This window comes from Chaetodon auriga, chromosome 12 (assembly GCF_051107435.1).
Source record: "Chaetodon auriga isolate fChaAug3 chromosome 12, fChaAug3.hap1, whole genome shotgun sequence".
Classification (NCBI taxonomy): Eukaryota; Metazoa; Chordata; class Actinopteri; order Chaetodontiformes; family Chaetodontidae; genus Chaetodon; species Chaetodon auriga.
This window is the reverse complement of record NC_135085.1, coordinates 18,980,511-18,994,865: the sequence shown is the minus strand read 5'-3', so window position 1 is coordinate 18,994,865 and position 14,355 is coordinate 18,980,511. Positions and strand designations below refer to the sequence as shown.

Below are 14,355 nucleotides of genomic sequence, written 5' to 3'. Positions count from 1 at the left end.
CTGATCAATTATCTCTCTGCCCAGCCTTTACTCCACTACCACACCTGCCTATTGGACCAATTCAGATTTAACAAGTGACTGGCCAAACAGAGCATGAGTTAGTCTAGCGAGCTTTTCAATATCAAGGACCCGCAAATAAATAAATATCAAATCACAGATCCGCTCTCATAAGAGTGTAGATTAGTATATATGTCATATATTACGTCAAAAAGCTGTACGATTGTTTCTAGCTGTATACATGTATGAACCGGAAAACATTGCAAAAATAAGCCTAATCCACATTTCCCCCTGTAGGGACCCTCCTGCGACACGGGCAGTGACATCGGGCAGTACCCGGACCCTCGAACAGCGCCGGGCAGAAAAATGAATGACATTAGGTGAGGAGCTGCTATCCATTACCGCACTGAATGCCTCCGTGTGTAGCTACAAGAGCAAAGCTTGGACTGATTCAAAAACTCTGGCCAATCCCGAGTCACATGACTCAACCACCGGCAGCGATAGAGAGCGCAAAAGGGACGCAGAGCCTCGGTTCATACAAGCCTGCACACCACCAATCCACCACCGCTATACGCCCAATTTCTTTTTAATTGAAACCTTTTACTCCCGCTCGGTGAGTACATTTCGCACAGCATATTTTTATCCTCTTTTTCTTCCTTTCTTGTCTTGGTGTTGCGACATGGGGAACATGTTTTCTCGTTTTCTGCATGCAATGATTTAAATCTTGGATATGAGTGTTGTCGCTCCGGCGACATCCACTGAGAAATATCCCTACGTGCTTGCGGACGCTCTTGATATTTTTTTTTCTCCTCCTCTCCCTCTTCCTCTTCTCTTACCGAAGCAGCTTCTTTGCGAGCTCACTTGTTATTATCCCCACATTTTGCTTATTTTCAGGCTTTTTCCCCTTTCTCATGGCTTGTTTTGGTGTGGTTTTGCTTTTGGTGCTTTTCTCTGATCTTGCAGTGTTTCTCTGGTGTTGGAGGCAGCACGTCTCCGAGGGCGCAAAAATAACAGTTTTGATTTTCACCTTTGAGGATTTTGCTTTTCTAATAGGTGAGGAATTGAACTTTGCTGGAGTTGTTTTGGCATTTTCTTTGTACTTCTTTGTGCAGCCTTAACGAGCAAATGGGAACTTTTTGTTTTTCAAACCGACTGTCTCGGACAGAGCCGGATTTGTATTGAATTGTCACATAGTTTGAGATCTTTTAATACAGTAGATCTGTCCTCAGAACTCAGCAGAAGCACATGTCAATCAGCATACCACAATTAAAGACATTTTTCATCTTAAATGCATATTCTTGTTTCTTTGGAGGAAGAGAAAAGTGAAAAAATTTCACAGGAAGCAGGATTTTTTTTTTTTTTTTTTTGCCCTTCAAAGTTGCCTCTCAGTGACAACCATTTGGAAAATTTCAAACAAGTCTGATGAATGCAAATCACTGCTGTGCAAAACAAAGCAGGAGCAACAACACATTCCTGCCAATTGAACCAGACACAGCTGTGCTCCTCCGCCCTGTTTCGCTTGCCACACACACAAACCTTGTTGCGTTTGGGAGTGATAACTGGCGGACACAGTCAGACATCACACACAGAGGAGCTTGGAAACTTAAACTGTCTGAATGAGTCAACAGAGAGGGAGGGGAAGGAGCGGTTTGACGGGGGTCTTTAAGGACCAGGCAAATTTTGCAGCAGTTCATTATGCAAATCAGGCTGATAGATTTGATTAATAGTTTGACCTTGACATGCAGCCAGAACTCACCCAGAAAACCTGCAGGCAACACACATTAAAAAACACATGAAACCTCCTGCAATTGAAAGACATGGAAAAGGTGACGTTACCCTTTTAAATGACTGCTGGCATCAGCTGTTTAAAATCCTTGACCAAACTTTGTTTTTGTGCTCTCTTAAAGGAATGCTTTGAAAACTGCTCAAGACAAAACCTCCTTTCAATCATCCTCGAAAGATATGGGTGAATGCATTTGACAGCTATTCCAGCCTTCAGACTTTGCAGGTCAGGGAACAGGTGGGGGAAGCCAAGCATGAAATGTGCTGCTACGCAAACAATACTTATCTCTCACTAGGGATGAAGTGGGAGGCTGGCTCTGGAATAGCCAGCCTATATACGCATGCACTGAATCACTATGAGCCCAGAGAGGAGGAAGGAGGAAATAAAGTTTAGCCAGGCATTTCTGGACCGGTCAGTAATCTGTCTCTGGTCAGTCGCGGCCTGTCTTTACGTTTCTGCACCTGTGGGCCAGGATGATCATTGACCCTGAGCAGGTGTACGATGTGGGCTGTCTCAAAAGCCACGCACCACAGAGTCCATCCTCTGCGAGATACGGATGAAAAACATTTTAGAGCCGCTCCGGCTTTCGGGCTATAGGTCAAAGAACAGATTAGGGAGCTGCTTCTCTCTGTCTCTTTTTATATCCCTGCATGTGAAAGATAACCACAGAGGAAAACAGATGAGTGAGTCAGACAAACAAAAAAGAAAGATGCTCGCGTGAAAGAGTGTGTTTATGTGGCAAAAAGTGGATCAAAACTCACGCACACACACGTCTGATACCCACCTCATATAGAACACTTCTATGTTATATTGTGCATGTGGCAAAACCCACTGCTCCCTTTTAGATCTCCTATTCTGGGATCTGTACGCTGTGTTCCACGCCTGCATTAGTCATATTCAAAACATCCTTCAATACCGCTGTCTCAGCCATTGGAAAGCAGCATTTTGGATAAACAACAGCCACAGTATATGCATGCACCTGATGCTCAGTTCTGTTGTGAGACGTGCCATTAGCCTAGCAGCATCAGTATCTCAGCACCACGGCCAGCTCCTTTTATTCTCCATTCAAAGAGATAGCGGTTGATTTCAGCACCATGGACAGCTGCCAACACTTTATTACTCTGGCAGCTGGAGCGAGCTGATTCTTGCCTGAAGTCTGGAGTGTCTCTTCTCACTAACCCCTGCCCTCCCCACAGCACCTGTCTTATTCTGAGCTGTTTCAAGCTCTGTACCCCACGTTCAAAAGGCTAAAAATGCAGTTGCACCACAGATAAGAAATGAAATGATAATGTGTTGTCAGAAGGAGTTCCGGCATATTTTAAACTAGTTGAGGAAGCTTAATTCAAGCCAAAACTGGGATACACCTTGTATTGTAGGGGTGGATATATAGGTGTACAACAGGTATTTGTGTCAAAATATACCAAAGGTACCTTGTACATGAATGAACACATCTCTGCCACATCTCCCCCAAAATTAAACATGAGCTCTGTACTATTACATGAATGTTGGATTGTTTGGTGTTATATTGTCAGGTTTACCAGTTTTGAATCCAATGGGCCAAAAAAGACATTTCGAGGTATATTTTGCTTACTGACATCAAATTCCACGAAGAAAAAAAAAGTACTATAAGTATTGTCTACCTCAGTACCACAACCAGGGGCTGTATACTCCAGGGGATTCTCCTGCAGTTGCTGGAGTACATGGAAATATTCTGGAGTAAGTCAGCTAAAAAAAAGTGATTTGAGAAACAAAAATCCACATATTTGTGTTTACAGGATAAACAAACACAAATAGGATTACACAACACGTTGGTGTGTGGATGATCTTTAGGGTATTTGCTATCTCAATAATACATAAAGCAGCAGCAATGATGGGCCAACATACGTTTCTCACCAGCCTGAGTCCGTTGTAGCTCTTGAACACCCCCCCGCTGTGACTGAGATCATGAAAGCTAGTTAACAAGCGAGCTGAGAAGTAAAAAAGACACCAGGCCTGAGAATGAACAATTCCAGGATCATTCTTTCTTGTATGAAAAAAATAAATAACAGTGTCCACTTTTATATGATTGATCGTGTGGAATAACATGCAATTTAAAAGAAAACGTTTGGAAAATGAAGAGTGGTGTTTATGAAGGGGCGCTTAACATCATCTGATGGGGGTGGGCGGGTACATCAGACTGAAAACATTGGAAACAACTGCCATAGACCATTGTTGTCCAAACACGGTTAAAAACTCATCACTAAGCCGCTCCGTTGCTCTGGGTAACATGTGCCCTCATGACCATGAGTCAATCCTACATTTACTTTGATCAGATACACAGTGCTAACTAGAGTGCCAATTATCTATTAGCAGAAAGTAGTTCCCAACAAATGCACCATTTACTCCTGTTTGAGTAACATTTTCTTAAACCTGCAGCTGTTTTTTTGGAACTTAATGAGCCTTTTTAAAAATGAAACTATATATTCAGGAGCCGTTTATGAAGCTTTACGTCTTTAGAAGGGACCAATGGGCTTGTGGCTGAGCGCCACAGACAGGCTCAGGGAGATGCACTAACACATTGTTGGTTTTAGTCTTTGTGGTCATAGAATTTATTGACAATAACAGAAATGTTGAATTTTGACAGCCTTGGCTTTCAACTGAATCTTTCAAAAACACAAAATTGAAATAAGCCTTGAAAATAGCTACTGTGAGCTTCACAAACGTAGCATTTATTGTGTGAATGTTGTATTGGATCGCATTGAATTGTCAGGTGTACCTGTTGCAAAATGCTCGTGAACAAATATAGAAACTAGGCGACAAATGGATCATCAAGACAGAAAAACGATGCCTTCCTTCATGTTCTTTTCTCTTTTTTTTCTGTTTCTTCCCTGGTCCTATTACAGCGGATGTTTATTTGCATTCAAATTAGCATTATGTTTGGTGTTTACCAGTTTTGATGTAGTATGTATTCTCCCTTCTGTCACTGTGTCTACCAAATCTGTTTCCTATCCACTATACGCTAAACTGAAAACACTGCCAGCTTGTAATGTTTAATGCCGGAGCCCATTTTCCCATTTAAATTGCAAATTGTTCCTGAAATGAAATCAGTTCTTAGTTGTGTTGTTTTTAGTATTCACGTGTAGGAAACTCCATGTCATGCACATCCAGCTCGGCTTCATGCATTTCATTCATTTCATCAAGCCTGCAGATGCTATCGTGTGATATGAATGCTCCTCCCCATGTGTGCAGCCTCTTGCTCGTTTTCACCTTTGACCTCTCACCCTCACTGGTAGTCAAATCATTAGCTCGGTCTACAGCCTTCTGGTGCCATAAAGCTGAAATCAGCTAATTACTCACAGCTCTAGTGACCCAGTTACTTTAGCCTTGTGGAGCGAATGCTATATTTGGCAGTCACACAAGAGGAGAATTAAGGAAATGGAGAAATATGTCCCTGCCAAGAGATATGGGAAACCGTGGCATATGTTCGCATGCCCTCGAGCAGAGCTGTGGCCTCCCTTGCTACAGCAGGTGGAGCCTTTTTCTCCCTCTTTCCTTCAAATACACATATTGATGCAGGAGTAATCCTTTGTGTTTTCTACAGTGTGGGAATGGGAAAGTCTCCAAATAAAATAAAGAATAAACTTTTAAGAACAGGCAGCAGCATGATACACGGTGATGCAACAGAGAATTTCTGAAGCGAAATAGTTGGCAGAGGCTGCTGGTGAAAAGAAAAACAGAGTTTAAAACGTTCCCCCACAACAATAAAAGTCCCTGTGGAATCAACGAGGCAAAATCTGAGGAGCTGTTTGCCATCAAAGTCACCCAATAAGTTGCTCTGTGTATCACTTCCGCAAGTGTTTACAAAAGCTAACAGCGCAAACAGCTTTAAGTTGTCCAGGTGATACACGCTGACCTCAAAGATCAGGTGTGTGATGTGTAATAAAAGCTGTACAAATGCCCTGATTACAGAGATAATCGGCCCTGCTGTTGTAAGATGCATGATGAGAAAGTGTGTTCCAGAGATACGGCTTCATCCCATCTCAGCGAATAGGTCACATTGTGCTTTTATCTCCCTGCTGTCATCGCTGGCCGAGGCTATAGGTTGCTCAAATCAGATTATGGGACAACTCATTTTAGGTGCGCGATCGTCTGCCCTTAGTCGCCACGCTTCAGAGATCCTCCATAATTTCACATGGGGGGTGGGGGGGGGGAGATAAAGCTAATGGAAATTGGAATGTATTTTCTATACAGGAGCTCTGTGTAAGCGAATACCTGTGGGCTCTCACACGGGAAAGCATGGCCCTACGGTACAAAAAGTCAGTTCAGTAAAGGTATGGAAGTATATAAATGATAAAAGGATGATAGGATGTTAATATAAAAGGATAGTCGTAGTAATAATTTATAAGCTAGCGCTACATACCTACCGCATGGTGTATGCCTGCATTTTCCATCTTTGATATTCTGGTCCGAGGCCCAGTTCTAAGCTCCTTGAAGATGATTGGCATTGCAAATGTCTCTTTACCCCCTTTTTTGAAGTTCCCTCATTCCCTCACCCTCTTTTATTCTCTCTCCGCCTCTCTATCTCTCCCCTTTTGTTGCCCCCCCCCCCCACTCTGTCTTCAATTCAAACTCAAGACAGATATTATGCAGGAGGTAATGGGGTGTAGGAACGGAGGAAAAAAACAAGAATAGTGCTTGACAGCCATCCTTGTTAAGCTCCAGAGCAAAACGGTTTCAAAGAAAATCCAGGTACATATACTGTAGTAAACAGGCCTCAAAACAGCAAGTTGCTCATTATATGTGGGCAGTAACAAGCCATTCTCTATCCTCTCTGCACTGTTAGCCAGTATTTACTGTACAAGTCCTGCAGGAGAGATTAGATTCCACTGGGCTCCTCTGGGTTGGGAGCAGAATGGCCCAGAAAGGACCTCTATTCATTAAGCTCTTAATTGCTAATTGAGGTCTTTGAATGATTCAGCAATAGCTGCTGCTGTTGGGGCATTAGCTGAGTAATTTATGGCTGCGAGGGAGCAGGGAAAAAATGAACAAGGGCGAGAAAGTGTTATTAAAAAGGACACTGGTGCCCGCACAGTGTTGTTATTACACAATAACCTCTTGTTAACTCTCAGAAATCTGTACAATGCTCTTTTTTTATGGCTGATTTTCACCATTTGTCCCAGTTAAAGTCAGTATGTTCTGTGATTAAGTACCATTTAGCCATAATGCATTTTGACTCTCCACTGCTCATGCAGTTTTGACTTAATGTTTTTTGATTAAGCACATTATTTTGTCTGTAAAAGTCCTGCATTTGTAATAATGATGTTTCTTAACAGTCAGGTCAGCCATTATTCTTGCTATAAAATCTCCCAGTGGCTCTGTCATTGAGTGATTTTAGGCTCTATTCTCAGCTTTTGTATTATTCACAGCAGCATTTTGATAAATCCTCACATTTTATGCTGCATATGCTCTCACAAAGCAGCAGAGAGAGGGAAAATAACCCATACCTGTACTGCAGAGTACTTCAGAACTGACTGTATAAAAATGTAATTATATTTCAGTCCACATTTATTCCCTCGTAATGTGTTTGGTCATTCAAAAGAATGAGGCAAAAAGGAAGAAACTGCCTTATTATAGGCCCATGTTTCATTCCCTCGTGCAGACATATTTTTTCCAGGGAGACACTAAAAGTTGAGACTTAGTTCGAGGGATGTCTGTCTCCTGAGTCTCCTGATAAGGCAGGAGGTGATGTGTCGATGTCGCAGGCTATGAAGACGTCTACAAATTAAACCCAGCCTCATTTTCCTCTGTTGACGACAGCTGAGGTTAGATGCTTTCGGTGTTGTACGCCGTCAACTCACCGAAGATAAAATGCTGCAATGCAACATTCAAGCAGCAGAGAGTGAGTGTGGCCTGAATGCATTCTTCACATCCCATATGTATTTGTCATATTGGATGAAGAGTTTTCATCTTTTCTCCTTAGATGGGAGCGCGAGTCAGTGAGGAGAGATCAGAGAGAGAGGAAGTGCTAAAATGATTACTTTCACCAGTTCCTCGCTTCTTTATCTCCGGAGAATTCAGACTCTGAAGCCCCTGACAGTCGGTGTGAAAGGACCAAAGAGGATCCATGAAATACTTACACTTGGAATCTCTGCAACACGGGAGGGTGCTGTAGAAAAAAACCATCACTGTCAAGCACTCCCTTCCCTGTTAAAAGAAAGACTTTCATGAGACAAACAAAACGTCTTTGCGTGGAAAAACATGCGAGTGATGAGTTGGAGTGCGTTCACAGCTTCACTGACGCATGACGATGTTATTTAGCATTAATTTCTGGAGCACTGAGTGCGCCAAGATGAATCCAAACTCCTCTCTCTCCTCCTGTCTTGCCTATCAGGCTGCTTTGAATTCAGTGTGAGTGTGTTTTTTTGGCCTGGGACGTTTCCACCAGCATTTGCCAGCAGTTATGCCACATGTTCTTCTTAAAAGGCTTTGAGGATCTTAGAGACTCATGAATAAAAGAATCATCTTTGAAGTGTCTTTTTTTCCATTTTGAACAAGCTAGCGGAATAATGTAAAACACTTTTTCTTGTGACCATTTTCATTAAAAACATGTAATTGAGGGCAATTGACAAAGTAATTCTTGAGCACCTCTGGGGTGTTAATCTAAAGTGATGCACGTGACAAGAGAGACTGAAAGCTTATGAGTGTCTTAAGGCTTAAGGCCACAGATTGCCTGTAGTATTTCCGTACCAGCTGCAGCCCGTGGTTATTTAAAGCATGAATTCAGTGGTTGCTCAGTGACCATCACATGCTGTCAGCTGCTAATAGAAGTTTGACAAGTGTACAGACTTTGTAGAAAACTACAAACCATTAGTCGAGCTAATGTCTTGTGTCCATAAGCAGGTTTGCATCAGCCTTGAAATTCAAGACAGACACAGACACTTTAAAAGCAGTTTACTGTTTCTTTCTGCTCCATAGCTGCTTTTGCTTGTTATGATACCGTGCCTCAGGCCTCGGAGGAGGTTGTTTGAATACAAAAAGTTTTTTTTTAGCTTTAACACTGAGTGACCAGTACAGATGTGAGTTTATCAAACAGCTAAAAGTGAAGTTTTTGACTTAAACTTACTAAAAAAGTATGCTTCTTTGCTTTCTTGTCAAGAGTCAGAGGAGATCAATGTGGGTGTGCTAAGTGTGAGACTGCTGACAGGAGATGATTAGCTTAGCTTAGCAATGGACTGGAAACAAAGGGAAACAGCTAGCCTGGTCTAAATATAACAAAATTCACCTACTGCCACCACTAAAGCTCACTAATTAAGACACTTTATACGGTAAAAACTTGCCATTTTATTGAGGTTATGTGCCAAACTGTTTCTTTACTGGGACCAGTGCCATGCAACCAGTGGAAACTGGAACTGGTCTGGCATATAACCTCTCATAAAACAAAGAAGATTCTCTGAATTGACCAGCGAGCTCTAGAGGTGGTAGTTTTTCAGATTTTGTCACCTACAGACAGATTCAGGCTAGCTGTTTCCCCACGTTTTTGCGCTAAGCTATGCTAAGCTAACTAGCTGTTTATGGTAGTTTCTCCTTTAGTGGCATCGATCTCCTCATGTAACTCTCAGAAAGAAGGCAGATTAGCTGAGTCTTAAGCTACAGTCTTAACACTTTAAATAAATAATACCTACTGGTGTTTATTTAGTGTTTATATCCCACAGAAATGCTTAAGATTTGAACTTTTTGGGGGCTTTAAGAGTAATTCCTGGGTGGTAATGTGCTATAAGGTGAGAGAACAGTGACTCTACTGCACACATGGGCCACATTTCTCCTATTTCAACTCTTTGCAACTACGCATGAACATACATGTAAAATAACTTGTAACTTTTCTAAAGTTTCTCACTAGCTACCAGAGTCTTTTTAATGTGACACTGTTCATTCAAACATTTCAACTACATCATGAGCAAAGCCCAATCACCGCTTTCATGTGGCACTATATCCCAGCTCAGCATGGTCTTAGATTACAGAATTCACATTTTCCCCAATTAAGCCTGCTTTACAATGTGCTCTTGCTTGCTTAATCAACCACCTAATGGTCTCACCTCTGTGCATTTGCCTTAAAGAAGCCATTCAACGCGCTTCACATCCATCAGTCACTTAGTTGGTTGAGTTAGGCGCCGGAGCTGTGAGGCTGTTCAAAGGTAGAGATGGAGTGAATGAGATTTGATTTGATTGGATTGACTGGTGGGCTTTTTAGTCCCCTGCTCTGTTGATAATTAAGTTAATCAACTCCTGGAAACTCAATGACGGCATTGCCACATTATGTGACTTGCAGCAGTGTTAAATTAACTCCCATTATGTGAGGTGCGAACGCAGATTTTTGAAGAACAGCAGAGGAGATTTAGAGTGGATTATGTGTGGGTAGAAGCAAAAGATGGAAGTGAGGAGCAGGTAGGATGGGGAAAATTGTGAAGGGAAGCGTGGCCATGAGGAGATCGACTGCAGAGAGCATTGGCATATTTGTGTGTGTGTGTGTGTGTGTGTGTGTGTGTGTGTGTGTGTGTGTGAGGATGTGTGAGGTGTATTTTTAGAAAATACCTGTACATATTATTATATCTTTCCAACCTTTCCCCATACTTACTCATTTCTATTCAGGCTGGAGCGATAAAACATTCACATATTAAAATGCATTCACGTAGAGTCTCCCGATCGCCTGAGCTGCACTGGACCGGAGGAGAATACAAGAAGTCATCCAGATGGTTTCCTCAGTTAAACAATTTGTCGAAATATTGATTTTCAATTAATCATTCCAGTCATCTTTCAAGCGAACGAACTATGTTTGGGTATTGGACAGGCAGTTAGCGATTGCAATGAGTGAGAGTAAGATGCAGCTTGGGCTCCAGACAAAACAACTAATTGATTTAACTGAGAAAATAACCTGCGGATAAACTGGTGATGAAAATAATCATTAGCTGCAGCCCTGATCTAGAACTCCTAAGTGAAACCTTTGAGGATATAGAGAGAAACCACTATAAAAGTCAATAAAGTGTCATTCCAAAACCCAAACATAAACAGTTTACAACCAAAAAGCAGCAAATAACAATTGAGAACCTGGAATCAGAGAAAGTTCACATTTTCATGAATTCATTCATTATGAAATAGATTAATATAAACATGTAGCATATCAACGTTAATTTGATTAACTGTTTCAGCTGTAACAGAAACCACAATCTTGTTTCTGTGGGGTGACAGTGCTGACCGCTGAGACTCACTCCTGCCCTGCATTTTTACAGTTTTCTGCTCCTCCAGCCTCGTTAGAGCTTCTCCTGTGATAATAATGTGTGTACGCTTTGTCAAATCTGGGTTAATGAGCCTCATTGTGCAAAGGTACACAAACACATGAACGAAAATCATCACCAACAGTGAATTCCAGGAAGCAACAACCTGAGAGGTACCTCCTTCAACTGTGAGTGGATGTGTTGCTATGGTGACACTTCCTGATCCCCCCCCCCCAGAGGACTGTAGCATGATGGGAACAAACAGCAGGCCGCAGCAGGGGGTGGTAATTGATTTGAAGTGTCCAGCTAAATAGTTTCTTCTTTCTGCTGACCTGTTGACAGTAACGAAGGTGTCAGTGGTGCATGTTAATAGCAGTGATGGGGGACAACAAGAGTGTACAAGTACTCCATTACAAGTACAAATCCTGCATTCAAAACCCTAAAAGTACTCGCTCTGCAGTAAAATGGACTCTGTGCCTGGTATGTTACTATATTTGACATTATTAGATTGTTAATACTGATACATGATTAGCTTTTTAATGATTTAGCTGCTTCATCTGGAGCTATTTTTAACTACTTTATGTAGGTGCTTTAGCCCAGTGGTTCCCAATCCAAGGGTCAGGGCCCCTCCCAAGGGTCGCCAGAAAAACCTGAATCTTCATATGTAAAGTAACAAGTAGCTTTAAAATAAATGTGTGAAAAGTACAATATTTACCTCTGAATGTAGTAGACATACAAAGGTGCATAAAATGGAAAGACTCAAGTTCCTCAAAGTTGTACTTAAGTACAGCGCTGGTCGATACTTGGAATAGCTGTAAGATGTTTGACACAATGAGGGAAAGCAGAGGAGAAACAGTGAGCCTGAGTCCTGTGACTCCAGTGTGATGTGCTATTTTCAAACATGGGAACACAGTTTTCATATATAGCGAGGGTTCACCCGTCAGAGCTCCTCTCACCTCCTGCAGACAACAATCTGTCTGAGCCCCCGTCTTCCTTAAAGCTCAGAATTCAGAGCACAGGTGGAGGGGAGACGACTGGATGGCCACACCTGCACAAGTGTGTAACTTGTCTAGAGGTTAAACGGTTAATCGATTAACTGAGAAGTAAAATGGACAACTGTTCAACTTCATTGATAAAGTCAAGCAAAAAAGTCCAAAATTCATGTGTTCTGGCTTCTCAAATGGTTTTCTTAGTTAAATTAGATTTCTGTTGGTTTTATATCATTGGTTGCACAGCATGGGATTAGTCAAAAACTCTGTTTCTTGGATGTATGTATGTATGTATTAACTGCTTTTCTCTGTTTCATATCATAGTAAACTGAATATCAAGCATGACATGACGATTAATCAATTATTCAAGAAAATCAACAAATGAATCAATGAATAAGTCGATTTTTAGTTACAGCTCTAACTTGAAGACGCCAGGCTGTGCGTTGGGAAATTGAAATGGACTCTTTTCACTATTTTCTGGCTTTCTATGAGCCAAAAGATTAATCTAAAAAAAAAATCAATGACATGAAATAAAATGTAATTGTATTGTCACCCTAAATGATTCACTAAAACTTTCTAGTTTTTAGTTTTCAGGTCTTTCACAATCAAATAAGAAAGTATGATCCCATAAATCGAGCCTTTGCTGCGTTTAGTACATTGAACCTGTTGGGTAAAAATCTTCAGAGCATAAGAAAGCATTTTTCTTTATTTTGACCATCCGGTGGGGTTTACAACGGACTTATAAAAAAACATAGAATTTTCCCTCTCAGTTATCTACAGCACATGCTTTCAGCTCTCGGGCGTGTTTTCGTCTCACTGGTGCTCACTGTTTGGCTTTCTGTGTGTAACCTCAACGGTCTAACCTTCCTGGCTTTCTGAGCAGTGTGCAAACTGTGTCTCCCAGCAGGCAGTGCTGCAGGACAAGGATGACTGGGAAGACCCAGACCAGCAACGTGACCAACAAAAATGACCCGCGCTCCCTCAACTCCCGCGTCTTTATCGGCAACCTCAACACGGCCGTGGTGACCAAGGCAGACATCGAGGCCATTTTCGCCAAGTATGGCAAGATCGTGGGCTGCTCGGTGCACAAGGGCTACGCCTTCGTTCAGTACGCCAGCGAGAGGAACGCCAGGGCAGCCGTGGCCGGGGAGAACACCAGGGTCATCGCCGGACAATCACTAGGTAATGTTCAGATTACAGCCTGCAAATTACAGCACAAACATTTGGCACTGCAAGAGAGACCAAACTGGACACTACACTGTACATTTTCAGTGCTTTTCCCAGAACATGGATGCAGGGTTGCATTCAATTAAAGGACCAATGTGTAACATTAACAAGGATCTATTGGAAGAACATGGCCTGAAATAGATTATAATATTCATAATTATGTCTTCATTAGTATAATCTCCTGAAAAAAGAAATTGTGTTTTTGTTACCTTAGAATGAGCTCTTTGCATCGACAGAGGGAGCAGGTCCTCTTCCACAGAGACCACCGTGTCGCACCGCCATGTTTCTACATTAGCCCAGAAGGGACAAACCAAACACTGGCTCTAAGGAGCACAAGATTCGTGGCCACCGCAGGTCCTCCTACACACTTGTTAAGGGAGGGGTGAGATAAAGGGTATTCAGTTGGTTGCAATCTGCAGCTTCACTGCTAGATGCCACCAAATCTTACACGCTTGTCCTTCAGTTTAGCTGTTGAGCCAGATGATAACAGCACAGGGCAGACAAGACATGCTGTTACAAATGCTGGAACAATGATAGATTAAAATAAGTCCACAACGTGTAACAGGTTCTACATGGTCGCCCTCACATATTTCCTGGCAAAACTGAGGTGTTCAAGTGAGGTACTGCCACAGAAAAGCAGTTTGTATGACCTCGACTCTTAATGCAACTGCTACTGAGTTACACCCTCTCGTCCCCCAGTAACAATGATAATGTGCATTATTAATAATAAAAAGTAATGCATATTCTGTCGATACATCATAGTTTTAAAATAAATGATATGACACCTAATTTCATTGCAGTATCAGCTGTGTAACCTGCTTTCTCCATTGCCCCGTCTTGTTACCCAGTAACAATATTCTTCTACCCTAATCCTTAAATACAGCAGTACTCAGCAGGTTTTTTTTACAGTGTAATTTAAGTACACCTTAAATACAAAGTTTTTACCCCTTTACTCTCTAACCATTTGTCTTATTCCCTTGTACTTAAATAGTGGTGACGGTATAAGTACCCAGTGTTGGATCATTTACACAGTAATTTGCTGGCTGTAACCTGAAGGGTTACCTGTGCATTAGTTATTTTAATGAAAGAAAAATGAATCATGTTTCATTCA

General features: G+C 41.8%; 1 protein-coding gene across 3 annotated transcripts in view; it reads left to right on the top strand.

The window, feature by feature from the left end:
• The first annotated feature begins 292 nt into the window (after positions 1 to 292).
• The window catches only part of LOC143329748 (RNA-binding Raly-like protein), a 41,459-nt gene continuing 27,396 nt past the window's right edge, over positions 293 to 14,355 (top strand). Inside the window, exons 1-3 of one of the 3 annotated variants that reach the window (XM_076745776.1) lie at positions 507 to 610; positions 961 to 1,050; positions 12,922 to 13,199. In XM_076745776.1, the coding sequence (XP_076601891.1) occupies positions 12,944 to 13,199 (256 nt within the window). In that variant the 5' untranslated portion in view covers positions 507 to 610; positions 961 to 1,050; positions 12,922 to 12,943. Of the gene's footprint in view, positions 611 to 960; positions 1,051 to 12,921; positions 13,200 to 14,355 lie in introns of all 3 variants that reach the window. The other 2 variants (XM_076745775.1, XM_076745774.1) reach the window with 2 other exon arrangements.